Source organism: Thunnus albacares, chromosome 11 (genome assembly GCF_914725855.1).
Source record: "Thunnus albacares chromosome 11, fThuAlb1.1, whole genome shotgun sequence".
In the NCBI taxonomy this organism is placed as follows: Eukaryota; Metazoa; Chordata; class Actinopteri; order Scombriformes; family Scombridae; genus Thunnus; species Thunnus albacares.
The window spans coordinates 16892679-16906832 of record NC_058116.1 but is presented as its reverse complement, the minus strand read 5'-3'; the positions used below and the strand labels follow the sequence as shown (position 1 = coordinate 16906832).

At 37.6% G+C, this 14154-nt stretch overlaps 3 protein-coding genes and 1 long non-coding RNA gene across 8 annotated transcripts in view; 3 read left to right on the top strand and 1 right to left on the bottom strand.

Moving 5' to 3' along the window:
• pkp4 (plakophilin 4) overlaps positions 1-3524 on the top strand; it is an 83647-nt gene extending 80123 nt beyond the window's left edge. For all 3 annotated transcript variants that reach the window (XM_044365156.1, XM_044365158.1, XM_044365159.1), the window contains 2 exons: positions 290-354; positions 3131-3524. In XM_044365156.1, the coding sequence (XP_044221091.1) occupies positions 290-354; positions 3131-3376 (311 nt within the window). In that variant the 3' untranslated portion in view covers positions 3377-3524. The remainder of the gene's footprint in view (positions 1-289; positions 355-3130) is intronic.
• A 308-nt stretch (positions 3525-3832) lies between these two features.
• LOC122992557 lies at positions 3833-5251 on the bottom strand. Its single transcript, XR_006406072.1, has 2 exons — positions 5170-5251; positions 3833-4401 (listed from the first exon to the last, which is right to left on the bottom strand). It is a non-coding gene; the product is annotated as an uncharacterized LOC122992557 (long non-coding RNA).
• Positions 5227-7731, top strand: dap1b (death associated protein 1b). Of its 2 annotated transcripts, none has more exons than XM_044366387.1 (4): positions 5227-5376; positions 6333-6429; positions 7035-7101; positions 7224-7731. In XM_044366387.1, the coding sequence occupies exons 1-4, from the start codon at positions 5307-5309 to the stop codon at positions 7338-7340; spliced, it is 351 nt and encodes a 116-aa protein (XP_044222322.1). In that variant the 5' UTR covers positions 5227-5306; the 3' UTR covers positions 7341-7731. The 2 variants fall into 2 exon arrangements, with proteins under 2 accessions (XP_044222322.1, XP_044222321.1); XM_044366386.1 differs by having other exon boundaries at positions 5232-5376; positions 7032-7101.
• A 5514-nt stretch (positions 7732-13245) lies between these two features.
• Positions 13246-14154, top strand: part of tanc1b (tetratricopeptide repeat, ankyrin repeat and coiled-coil containing 1b) — a 114472-nt gene continuing 113563 nt past the window's right edge. For both annotated transcript variants that reach the window (XM_044365854.1, XM_044365851.1), the window contains exon 1: positions 13246-14039. The gene's annotated coding sequence lies outside the window, so the exon portion shown is untranslated. The remainder of the gene's footprint in view (positions 14040-14154) is intronic.

Genomic DNA, 14154 nt, shown 5'->3' with positions numbered 1-14154 from the left:
ACAGTTCCATGCACTACATAGCGAAGTGGAAATTGAGTTTCTGGATTCCACCGGTTGGATAAAGTGCCAACAAAAATACCCATCCCATGGGCTATGTAAACAACAGAACAGCAGTGGCCAATGCTATTATTTGGTGTTATTTCTCACCCCAGCACAGCATAGCACTTCTTGATCCTACTATCTAAATACAGACATCTGCCCTATGGGGATGTGCAGACTTTTTCACTGATATGAAATAAAGTGTATTTGCATTCAAGTCTTTTTATTTTTTACTCTTTTTTTTTTCCAGGGTCTGGAAAGCCTTCTCCATATTACTACTCATCACCTACAAGAGAAGAGCCCAGAAGAACACAGGTAAATATCATCATTCTGCATAAATGTTCGGAGCTACTTAACAGGCTCTGCAGGTTTGTCTGCTCTGACTCAACCCTGCTGTGGTAGCCATTCAGGGTATTTTAACAATACAAATAAAATCAGTATTTCCTGTTTACTTTTGGTCTGTTCATACAATTATTTATATGCACACAACGTTGTAGTAGTTTAGAACTTCCAGTGACTCACGACACACCCCAAAATGACATAACAGAATCACATTACAACAAAAACACATATTCAGGGCATGTAGCATTGAGGCGAAGCACACAGGGTGACATGAGTGTGCAGTTTTTAATGTTATTATGTAGGTATGATTACTGTGCTTCACTCAGGTGTTGGTATAAAGATCCAACATTTTTGCATATTCCAAGTCAGAAACAAATCAGTGTTTCAGTATTTAAATGTTTTTGGAGGTTTAGGTGGATCAAAACCAAAAAAGTGTGGGTCCAGCACTGTAATTAACAATTATTGTCATTAATGTAAGAAAATAGTAAAATATCACTCTCACAATTCTACGCAACTCAAGGTAATGTCTTCATATAACTTGTTTTGTCCTAACAACACTCTAAAACCCAAATATATTCATTTAAAATGATTCAAAGAAAGAAAAGCAGCAAATTATCACATTTGAAATGAGAATATTTATCATTTTTGTTTGATAAATGACTTAAATAATCATTTCAAACGTTATTTTAATAAATCATCACATTTTTCATTAATTACATTTGTGACTATCGACGAGTCCATTGCTTGACTAATTGTTTCAGGCCTACTCAGCACCATTATTCAGACCAAGAAAAGAAACTGTAGGTGTGAACCCATCCTTAGAAATCAATGCTTTCTTCCAGGAAGTGTTTGATAGTATTGGTACAAGGCGTTTGTTTGAGAGCCCTCTCCGCTGTTCTGTATCCACCTGGCGAGGACGACCAGCTCTTCCACCTCACTTGACTAATACAAAGAGACTGACACGTATTCCACGGTGGATAAAAGGCGATGCTGGGAACGACCCAGCACATCAGCTATTGTCTGAGCGAGAGTGAATGTGACTGCTAGGATTGGGATGGTCTGGGTGCGTCTCAGGCACCTGTCACTGTGGGACACGTCCATGCGTGCCCATTCAGATAACAGACACAGCGAGAAGGAGGGAGGAGATCAGAGGGTTCTCTTGTGGCCTTCGTCCCATCACATTTAGACCAGTTAATGTGTGAAGACAGTCATTACCCCATTTCTACCATTTACCTTGAAGCAGTTTTCTGTCGCATTAGTGGCGAGAGATGTGTGGGCTGGAAGGTGATTGATTAATGTGGCTGAAAAATCTCCAGACAAAAGTGCATTTTGCTGAAACTGCTGAGATGTTCGTATTTGTTGATACATTTTATTACCATCAAGTGGAAGATTGGTTTGAGGTATTTTTCATGTTGGTTTTTTTTGTGTTTCTGACAGTGATGAAAGAGGTATTCATATCCACCTCTAAAAGGAATAGTTTGACATTTTGGGAAATACTTTTATTTTCTTTCTATTCTGAGAATTAGATGCGATCGATATCGTTACCGTGAAGTTTCCTGGCAACCGGCGGAGACCGCAGGAAGTGAATGCACCTGATCCAAGAAATAGTCTCACATATAACCCATATAATTGTCATTTTTACACTTCGGTTTTTGGATTAAACATTTAAGATATAACATGTTAATTAGTGAGCTTTAGAGGTGTTGGTAGGTGGATTCGTTACCTGGAGAGAGAGGCAGTTATAATGCTAAGCTAACTGGCTGCTGGTTGTAACTTCACATTTATCATCCAGACATGAGGGTGGTATCAAGTTTCTCATCTGGAAATAAAGTGAATAAGCCTATTTCCTGAAATGTTGAACTATACTAAAAGTAGCAAAACCACAATAGAAGAACACTCCATTATAACTAAAATTCCTGCATTCGCTGTATTATCAGCAAAATTTACTTTTAAGTATTTGTTATGAAGAAAATATTATATAGTGTATGAAATGACTGGATCATTAACACTGATGATGCATCTGTGTGTAAGCAGCATTTTAATGTGATGGTTGGTAGAGGTGGAGCTGATTTTAACCACTTCATATACTGTCACGTAACAACATCATTCATACGTTTTAAATGAAGACTACAGAGTAAAAATAAACCTGTAAAATAAAAGCAATGAAGTAAAACATGACATTTCCCCCTGAAACCCTCTCCAGGCAAGTTTTAAGACATAAATAATATTATGCTTTGAATAATAATTTCTGGCCAATATGGTTTTTCCACAAAAAATGTTCAATTACCTTGTTAGAAATTCTTAAAAATTCTTCTCCCTCATTGGAAAAAAAAAAAAGTTGAACTGCTGGACACAAGATGTCTCCTACTTCACTGTATTCTCAGTGTTTGTACACTGGCAGTTTCAGATTTTCACGTCACATTTGTGTAAGTTGCATATTGAACCATGATGGCTATAGACTAATTGTGATGTCACAAATCCTGCTCGTTGGTCTTAAACTCAGATTTTCAGTGAGCACAGAGAAACTTTCCCCCTTCAGCAGATGAAGTTGAAAACATCCTTCTGGTGTCAAACTGTGCACTTACATCATTCTGCACAGTGAAGCTCAAACATCCAACTGAAGTAACAATAAAGAAAACACATTTTTGAGTGGAGGGGGACTTTTTTTAGTGATTTGCCACTGCTGGTTCTTTACCACACTTCAGTGAAAACCAGTTCATCACAGCCTTCTTGCCTCTTTCCTTTGCAGCCTATGTATTACACAGATGAGCCGGGCAGGAGGAACTACGATACATACAGAATGTACCTGCAGCATCCTCACGGCTACGACGACCCCTACTTGGAGGAAGTCATCACCTACCCGCCCACAGTCGACTACAGTTCCCAGCCTCACGGACTGAAATCCACCACCAACTACGTGGACTTTTACGCTAGCACACGGAGGCCTTCTTACAGGGCAGAGCAGTACCCCGGCTCTCCTGACTCCTGGGTATAGGTCTGGAAATGCTCCTGTGTTTCAGTTAACAACCTTCTTTTCATCCCTGACTCTCATTCCAGGGCTTTGAACGAGGGGGGTAAGCGGGGTGGGGGGATGTTGTCTTCACCCCGCAGCAGAAGCGAAGAACCAGGGAACACACAAGAACCGACAAACGTTTTCATGAACTTGGCTTTATAAGTGTGTTTGTTTAAAAGTGGATGTGTTTGTACGGAGGGGAGTTCAACTTGAGCGATAGCAGATGGAAGGATGGAATGTGTGCCAAAGAAGGAAATCAAGGAATGTTTTTTTTTAAATTATTTTTTATTCAGTAAAAGGAAGATGGAAATCATGCTTGGGGGAGGGGGGGATGGGTAGGGGGGAGGGGAGGGAAGGGAGGGGGGGGGTTCTGCTGAGAGAGACGAAACCAGACATTATCGTGAGAGAGACGTGCGTCCTGCTCTGTCTAGATGTTAGTTTTATTTTCTTTACGAAACTCTTAGCTGTGATAGCATGGTGAAGGTGTGAGTCATGTGAGCGAAGGTCCGCGATAAAGAGTCAAGATGGGGAAATGTGTATGTGCTGAAGCCAAAATGGATCATGAACTCATATCTGTAAAACAAGAGAAAAAAAACAAACAAACAAACAAATAAAAAATACTAGTAAACTAATGATGTTAGATTGTACAGAGGGATCAAATTGTATCTGTACTTAATGTTGAAGCTGTGTAATGCCATGGAGTCTTGTACATTTCTTTCATTTTATTGTAAATATAGAAAAAAAAAAACATGTTACCTGGTTTACACTCATCCGCACTGGTTAAAAAAGAAACTTGTGCCATGTTAAAACTCTATAGATATATAAATATGAAGAAATTATGTGGGAAAAAAAAAGATGGCATCATAACACAACCATGCTCTAATAAAAGGTCAGTTTTGTTTTTTAAACTGTGTAATTGCATCTTTTCACATCTCTTTTCCTCTTCTTCATCTTATATGCGCACAAACTTCTTGTAAACAGTTTTTTTTCTTGCATTTATTCTCCTCCTGTGGGGGGAAAAAAATGTTTCATTATATTGTATTTACTCAGGTACATGAATAGAGGCAGGCCAGCTCTGAACCAGCTGACCTGTGTTTCATAAACTGCACGTCTGAGGAGCCCTGAAGCACAACAATGATCTGTAACTGACCCTGAACTTTCACCCTGCATGTGGAGATGGACACAAACATTTTTTTGTGTGTGTCTGGGATCAAAAGAAGAAGCTAACTTTTAAAAAAAAAGGGTGCTTTTGTGTCAATAATGTTGTCTACCAAGTCTACATAAACCTTTACATCTGCAGTTTGTGTGAAAACTTTTAAAAACAAGTTCAAGACCTTGTCTGCAAAGCACATGCACAGGGAGGGAATATCATGAATTAGGCCTGAGTGCATGCAGGTAAGCAGAATATGAAAACCAATGAATAACATGTTTATGTCAGTGGCATCACTTTCACTTCTCTAAACATGCAATAACTACACCCTTTACCGTGAAAAACGCCTATTTCACAGCAGAAACTTTGACTAGTCAGCTGGAAAAAGCACAGGTGTTACTGTCTCTGAGCCAAAATGAACACCGAACATTTAAGTATCATTATTAAAACTTAATATTGATCTGGTCGCCATTTAAAGTAAGACTCAGTCCTGGAAGAGATGAACACATTTATATACGTAGATGATAACTGCGCGGAGGTAATTGACGGTCGATAATCAATCTTTGGCTGTTTCCTGTTTCACTTTATTAGTAAAATGCTGACTGAGCATCAGTCAAACACTCACATAGAGGCGTTTCTCTGGCTGCGGGCTTCCTGTTGCCACACAGGACGTCATCTCTGTTAGAGCATAAAAACAACGGAGTGGGCGTAGAGAAGAGTTTGGTGCTTTCTTTGCTTTTTCTCCTCTGGAAACTTTTCAACATGGTGCAACAACTGTCCAAACACGGAGCGATGGAGGCTCCTCTGCTGAAAGCTGGTCACCGTCCGGCAGGTAAACTGTTGTTCTCAATGTTTGCAGTTGCTTGCTTTATTTTTTTTTTATTTTATATTTTACTACATTCAGTCGGACGCTGTTGTTTTCACTGCTCGACCCAGATAGAGAGAGCCGAGCGAAGCGTGACGCTCAATCATCTCTTTTTTTAAAAAGTTTGACACAAAGCTGCTGAATCAGATCGTCGTTTTGTTAATTGCTGTGATAATCGCATCAATCTGGTTTTTTGCAGATTTACTCATATGCTCGTTTTTTGTTTTTGTTTTTTTTTTACTTTTCAAGCAGGCCTCTGGTGAAAGTCACACTGTGTTCTCACTAGTGAAGCTTGAATACAAGTTAATGCATGCGTGATGCTTCATCACGGAGCGCTATAGATAACTCTACTTTCTCTTTTATGTCTTTGCTTTTGCTCATTAATGATGCAGCGCCACTAAAAAAGACATGCATGAAAAGTCTAATTATTTTCACTTTGTAAATTTTTGTTATATGCTCCTTTTGCATGTTTTTTTTGCATTTTGCTTCTTAATGGGGGCTTTTCATGCTGTAATGTCTAAAAGGTTTTAGGTTAGTGGTTTGTGACCCCTTCAAATATAGCAAAGTCCTCTTGTGACCCTGCGTAACAGGCTATGTATGGTCCTAGTGTGGTTATGACTTGTGAGCATTTAAACCAAAGACTGATCTCCCTCCCCCTCCCTCACCCCCCCAAAAAATAATCAAAATAGTTGATTAATTTTGTCAATCGACTTATCAGTTAAAGGACTAATTGTCTAATTGTTGCATCTTTATTTGCAATTCTTTTACAGTGTGATTATTTCATAGAAGGTTTGCAGAGTGTTTGGGATCTCTGCATGTTGTAATCTTTTAAAATCTGCATAAATACAAGTACATACTATTTTATTCTTTTTTTCCCCCCCAGGTAACATAAATTAATACAGTTTTATTCTCTGGGTCAACAGTAAAGGCTGGTGGTAAACGGGTGGCTAAAAAAAGCTTGGAAGAGACTGGCACCCATGGGACTCCAGAGAAGGATACAAAGAGGTCTGATAAACTGAGGTAGGCTCAGAGACTACAACAGTGGTCACTATGGCTGCTCCTGGAGAGCTACTGCATGTTTTAGGTATCTCCTCACTCTAACACACCTGATTCTTATTATTAACCCGTTATCAAGCCCTTGACAAGCTTCAGCTGCTTGATAACGAGTTAAATAATTAGAATCAGGTGTGTTAGAGTGGGGAGATACCTAAAATATGCAGAGTTGGTGACCACTGGTCTACGACATCTAAAACATTTTTCCACAGCAGACATTTTGACTCGTTGTGGCAGGAAAAGCACAGGTGGATTTGATAACATTGACAATGGCTCAGTTCCATTCAAGTGTCCAATGAACCATCAGGCACTACACTAGTGTCAGGAATTTGGAAAAAGCTAAAGTTAATGTGCTTTTTCTGCTCTGACATGTCAACATATCTCCTGTAAAAGCATGTCTTTAAAGGGTTATTATAACTAATTTCTCTGCATGTGAACACCGAGCAAGAGAAATAAATGCTCCAACCTGTGATTTTTTTTTTTTTTTTTTTTTTTTTTTTTTTTTTTGAATGTCCGGCATCACTTTGACCATGTCTATTATTAAATTTGATTAAACTATGATCTCACAGCAGCAGGTCCCTTGCCACCTCCAGCAGGATGCAACAAGTTGGTGTACTTCTGGCAGGAACGCTTGATAAGGTAAACAAACATCCCCCCTTTTGGAAAAAGTCTGTTCCAACTGAGTAAACCGGATTCATTACAATGCCTCTCGGGGCCGCAGGGCTTTGTGGATAATAAACTCTTGCCTGTAATCTTCACAGCTGAGCCATGACTTTCCAGAGACACCAGTGAGTGTGAGGCACAGCAAGGTGCTCCCCGCAGTGGAGAAGCACCACTCGCCCCGTTCTTTCTTCATCCAGCAGCCGAGGAAATGTTGAACGACATGTTTGAAGGGATCCGTGTTAAGTCAACTGTGAAACACAAACATGAAGCGTTAAACACGTGAGGGAGAGCTGACAGGTTGTCTGTGAAGTGTCAGTGACATTTTAGAAGAAACATTAGCTTTTTTTCTGCCTGTGCTTGTTTGTGAGGATACTATAAACCAGCGTCACTGTGTCTTTCCTTGTGTTAAGAGATAAATGCTGAAGTCGTATTAACCAGCTGATGAAAAACACATGGCATTTGGGTAGAAGTAAGTTTAAAGTGAGAGTTAGAGGGGGGTTGTAAAGTGAGATACTTGAGACTCTTGTGTTTTTTGTTTTCTCAGTGAAACCTCACTATGTATTGCTTGGCACTTATTAGATTTAATAAAAAATATATTGCATGGCATCACTAGATTTGTTTTTCTCTTGCAATAAGCTCCAATGACCACTAGGTGGCAGCAAATAGCCGTTTACAAACTTGAAAGCTCAAATAAAGTCAGATAATCTTTGTTTTCCACATATCAAAGTTGCATGAAACAATTTTGATTAATTTTTCAAGCATCAATTCACTATAAATATGTCTGTCCATTCAATAACTGTCACAAATAGCACCGATAACTGATTGGAGTTAGTTAATTGTTGTGTTCTAACAAAACTACCCCTCCATGTTGCCAAAAAACTCTTTAGTATGACTTTTGGATTGAAGGTTTATTGGGATGTTTTCAGTGTGCAGACACTGACTCAGAGTTAAATGGTAGAGCTCTTTGTGAACTCATAAAGGCTAGCTAGATCTTGTCTGTCAACATAAACCACAGAACCTGCTGAGCTTTGCCTGAGGGCAAATTGCTCAGACAAAGTGAAGCATCTATAAAAAGAAAAATATTTTTTAATAAAGGTGCACCAGTTCATGATAGTAGAACTGTTGAGTGATGAAGCAACCAACTCTGCTATTAAATTAACTTAAAATATAAGGTGAGGACAGGTTTAGGGTCCCATCATTTCAAAGTTAAATTGACTTGTGACCATTCTGTGTCTCTGCAGGACCAACCGTCTCCATATGCATGAAACAACCAGTAGTTTATTTCTTTAGAACAATTCAGAAACTATCATGTAATCCTGTTGACACCTTTTCTGAAAAGGGAGCCTGCGCAAAACACATCTGGGTGCTTCATCATATATTTATAACACCAAAACACAAAAGAGGCTGTGTTGTGTCATTATTGCTGTGGTGCAGCTCACTCCTCTGTGTGAGAAACTGAAAAACCTTACAGGCGAGTGATTCTTTAATCATTCTCTGAGAAACAGGCTTGAGGTGAATTGTAAATGAGATGGAAGAAGGGAGATAGGAGAGATGGATGGCCAACTGGATTATAAACAGTTTCCTGGTTTCCACTTAAAATTCCTCAGCCTGCTTATATTAAACGTTTCACTCTCTTGTGTCTGTCATGTCATGTTTGTGCTGAGGAATAAACCCTGATGGGTGGCAAGAAACACTGAGAGGCTTAAACACCACCCTTGTTACCTTTTTTTATGGACACATTTTCCAAGACAAGGTATAGTGTGAAGAATCATTTTTTAGCAGCTATCAGATTCTAGTTCTGGCTTGTTCTTTATCCTTCAGCCTGCACGAACGAATTCATTATTGTTTTGTTTTTTTTTAATTTTCATTTTACCATTTAAATGGCTGATCCCACATGAGATTACAGACAAATTTCTTTTAAATAGGGCTTTTTCACGGCTGACATTTTGACTTGTCATGGTAGGAAAAGCACATGTGTTCTTAATAACACTAACAATGGCTCTGTTAAGTCATGACATCGAGCCAGCATTCACAACACCAGGACCCTGAAACCAAAGCAGCTAAATGAAATTCAGCCATTATTAATTTTAGTATTTACACCTGTGTTTTTCCTACTGAGACATACCAAAATGTGTGTCTGAGGGAAAAAGGCCTATTTTTAAAAAACAACAACAAAAAAAAAACTTTTACAGGTCATGATATACAATAAAGGACAATATATTGGAAAACAAAGTGCATTTAGTTTTCTGTTTCATTCAATTCACATATCAGGAAAAGTCGATCCTGTTCATCAGTGCAAATGTAATGTCTGGCTTACAGATGTAGTGGGAAAATTACGACACCTCAGCTGGACATGCACCTTTTTCTCCAGCGCAGATTAAATTTCACACAATTTTCATGAGATTTTGGTTGTTTCCAGACCTCATTGGACAAAATCTTTAATCAACCCAATATTAACTTTGTCCCTCAGAATGTAAGTGTCTTCACACTTAACTTTCTGAAATAAAGAGTGCGTATATAGTACTGTACCCATGTGTTGTCCTATATATCTTAGAGGCCTTTTGTACTTTTTGATTTACGAGGTGTTTGAGATACTGTACCTGACTATCTGCTATATTTTATACATACCTGACATTGCTGAGCCTTTGTTGCGGAGTTATGTTTCCATAGAAATCCCTACAAGTAAAAATACAGAAGTCTGTCCCAAAGCCTCCACCAGGTTGAGCATGTATGTGTATGTGTGTGTGTGTGTGTGTTTGCCCCTATTCTTGTGTGTTATGTGTGCGTCATGGTCCTTTTTGTTTGTATCAGAAAGTCCACAAACAATATCTGCTCGTTTGTTCGACAAGAAAGTACTTGATGACAGCCTTGTACACACAATGTGCCGACCTTAAATTCTCTGTGATGCTCATGCTGTTCACACATGCCTTTGATACCATCTGTGTGTGGAGTTCAGAGACCTCTTCAGCTCTGTTTGAGGAGTGGAGCAGTTGGTGGTCCTCTGACTTGCAGACATGGTGCATTTCTCTGCCAGTATCTGCCCATTTGCAGCCATCTGAGGAGCCTCGCTGACCCTGTAACGCCCACCACACTGCTGAGAAAACACTGTGCATCGACAGTACCTCACACAGAGGAGTGGGATGACTGAGACCATGTGGTTTGCAGTCCCAAAATGTATTCTTATGCAAGATTATCTCCTTAAATTTGATCTTACATGATAAACAATACAGAATTACATATAAAAAACCTAATACTTTATGACATTGTTGTACATGTGTTTACTATGATAGATTTTGCATGAGACATGCTGCATAAAAAATTGTTACCTCATGAGGTCGCTGTAGACTAAGATGTACTGAGCTTCACTGACCAGACCAGAGTCCAACAGTGAAGTGTTGCACTGTATTTTTGTCCAGTTTCAGTTTGCACCCTTGAAGCTTTTTCTTGATTAAAAGCTCACTAAATAGTTTTTTTATACCTGCATGTTGAAAATATTGTAGTCTGTCTATAGAAATGACATTAAAATGAAGCTATATTCTGTTATGTATTAATAAATGCTAAGGTTAAGAAGCCTATAGTACGGTCAGATTAAACGATACACAGACAACTACAAAAACATAATATCCTGCTTTTAACAATAAAAGCCAAAATCAGTTTCAGCCACCTCCTCTTTTAACAAATTAATAAATTATTCCTCCAAAGCAGCATTTTAATGTTGTAGCCAGACCAGGTGGTGCAATGCATATTTTTTTTTACGAGCTGCCTCATGTTTTGCATGTCAAATCTTGATCTGCAAAGTAGCAAATAACATACAATCAAGATAGTGGAGTAAATCTTATCTTATAAAATAAATATTATTTTGATCTGAAATAGAGGATGCTGTTTTTCATTATTGATTAATCTATCAGCTATTCTGAATTAATCATTTACTCAATAAAATGACAGAAAAGAGTAAAAAATACTCAAAAGCCCAAGATGATGCTTTCAGGCTGCTTGTTTGTTTTCATCACTCCAAAACCCAAAAGATAAAGATTTCTAATGATATGAAAAGAAAAAGGCAGCAAATCCTGACATTTGAGAAGAAAACGTAATTGCTTATGTAATGTTATGTTGCTGATTAATTTTCTGTACATCAACTAATTGATTAATCAAATAATCAACTCAGCTCTTACTCTAAAATGTAGGCTAGCAGAGCATAAGAATGAAGTTAAACAAAATGGAAATAGACCTGAGTACAATATTTAGTAAACGTACCTCTGTAATCAGGTAATGTCCCGTCTCGAAGCTCATTTAGCTGTCAAAAGTCAAGACTGGACCATTTTAATAGACTATTATATGACACAGAACATTAATGGTGGCCTGTTAATGAATAAAGGATCCAGTGTTTCTCTAACAGAAATGTTCTCCTGGCAGTGTGGAGGGGGCTTTCAATGTTATGGGAAATAAAAACGATAATGCTTTACGTGTGACAAAACAATTTCAACACAAGGTCCACTAACTAGCTTTCAGCCTCTGGCTATCAACTGCATCTCATGGTCCATTTTATGTTTTATCAGCATCTCACACTTAATATTGCCAGTCAGTAATTTCCTAATAATTTTCCTAATAAATTCACTGGAAACAAATATGTAATCTGGTGTGAATTTTACTGTAAACAGAGATAAAGCTTTGACGCAGTTATTTTGATTATGGTTTAGTTAGTTATGTCAAGTTTATTGGCAGGAAATTGCTTGAAAGAATTGCTCCATTTAAACAACACTTCCAACAGCCATTTATTTATTTTTATTTTTATATTACCTTGTCATGTATGTACTTCTGTATATGTATAGCCATTCATATGCACTTTTGTGTTTACATTTTTATACCACTCAGTATTTTGTACACTTTTTTTGTGCACTTTTTTGCCCTACTTTTCATTACTGGTCAGATGTCTAACTGTTTTTTGTTTTCTCAGTACTTCTTTGTGCAATGACAATAAAGATGAATCTAATTTGCATAAGTAAAATCTGAAAAATCCAAGTAATTAACCCCTCCCCCAGACTGTAAACCTACAGTTTACAGTTAATTAATGTACTAATTAACTAATTAATGTATGTTGCATCACTAACATCCTGTCATGTCCATGAAGGATGCACAGAGAAATGAAGAATAAGAGGAGGAGGAGGAGGAGGAGGAGGGTAGTTTTGTTTTTCCCTTCAACCAGTCAAATTCAGATAACATTAACATATAAACATGCATGAAGAACAAAAGGAGGAAACAAAGCGCCAGAGAATTCAAATATGACATAATGAAATAAAATAAGATAAACAAATTTGGTAAATGTGCAAGAATCTTTTTACATTCAATAAAAACAAAATAATACCTATGAGGAGGGGAAAATGGGGTCCAGATTGATAATCAAATAACATTGGTCAATAATTTTATATTTATATTTTAAACATTGTTTTGGTCTTTGTTGCTTTCTTTATTTTGCAGCTTGACTAGAGGATTGTAACAGAGCTCAATATCAATTAGAAATAAGGCAGATTTATTCATATACAGTAGCACATTTCATACCCAGAGGCAACCCAAACACAGGCAAAAACACAAAAAACAAATGATAAAAACAATAAAACAAACAAGCAAATAAATTTGATTAAAAGAAAGATCAATTTGTAGAAGCAGGCCGAATCATAAGGACAATAATAAAAAAGTGCAAGTTGGTTTGTAATCATAAAATACAGAACATTACACAACTTAATTAAAAGCAATGGCGAACAGGTGAAAATAAGGTAAATAAAACAAAGTAAAGTTTGTTTTTTTATTGGTCCATTTAATTTTATGTACATGAAATTTGCCAAAAAGAGTAGTTTTTCCTGGCTGCCTGCTCTCTTTTATTAAATTTATTTATCTAATTGTAAGAATGCACAAACAATCAGTCATAAATAGAGATGCACCGAGACCAATACTGATACTGATATCGGTTTGATACTGACTCAAATAGCTGGATCGGGTATCAGTGCCAATGAGCTGATCTGGTATCGACTACCATTATTTTAATAAAAAACAATTCAGTAAATTTATATTTATGTATTTATTTGTTACATTTTGTTTTATGCAGTTAGGAAAGCAATGTTTAAGTTGAGCCTGATGTTGCCTCACACATAAAAGAATGATCCCAGTCTCTTCCACACAGCTTATTGATTAAACACCCAAAGCCCAGGTATTGGTTTTGGGACAACAACAACAACAAAAAAGATTGATTTTGGTGACATACTTCTTCAGACAAACATTTCTGGGTAAATTTTAACTCAAAATTGCATTCAATTTCAGTTAGAAAAAGCTTAAAAAATGGGTTTGAGTTAAGAAATGTAGCTTTATGGATGTGAAATGTCCCTAATAAAATAAAAAGTTAACAATAGTGCATACAGTGTTATCTTTACATTCAATATAAGTGATAATATTTCCCCCTCAGTGATAATCACGTGTTATTTTGCACAATACTGTATGTAATTGTTAAAGTCTTTCCAGGATGTGATAGTATATGCATATACTATCTATAATAGATATAGTCTATGTGTATATTGGCAACCATAAAACAAGTCAGTTCTATTTATATTAATCACAACAGAAGTTACAGATGAGTTGCACTTTCTTGTTGAGTCTTGCAGTGAGTCCATCTGTTCTGAACATGTAAAAATCCCTGCCTGCCCTCTGTGGATGTGCCTCCCTCGCAGATGACCTCATGCAGGGAGGAGGAGGAGGAGGAGGAAGAGAAGGAGGAGGAGGAGGAGAAGGAGGAGGAGCCCGGCGTCCCGTAGCCTAGCCTACCTTCGGTGAATCAAGTAAGGACAGAGTTCGTGTGGAGATACGCTGGAGGACTGGGAAAACTTTTTTTGAATATTGTGGTACTTCATATCCATGACATTTATCAGGTAAGACTTTAAAAAATTACTCTCAAGTGTGTGTGTGTTTGACGGCGCAGTCAGCCAGGTGTTGTCGGTCCACCGGTTCAGTTTTTAATGGTAGTTAGTGAGTTTGTTGGGAGGA

Bases quoted from the DNA above. Each gene is read 5' to 3' on its own strand.
- dap1b (XM_044366386.1), top strand. From the start codon at position 5,307: ATGGTGCAACAACTGTCCAAACACGGAGCGATGGAGGCTCCTCTGCTG. The intron at 6,430-7,031 runs GTAGGCTCAGAG...ATGATCTCACAG, and splicing joins AAGAGGTCTGATAAACTGAG to CAGCAGGTCCCTTGCCACCT. The intron at 7,102-7,223 runs GTAAACAAACAT...TAATCTTCACAG, and splicing joins TGGCAGGAACGCTTGATAAG to CTGAGCCATGACTTTCCAGA.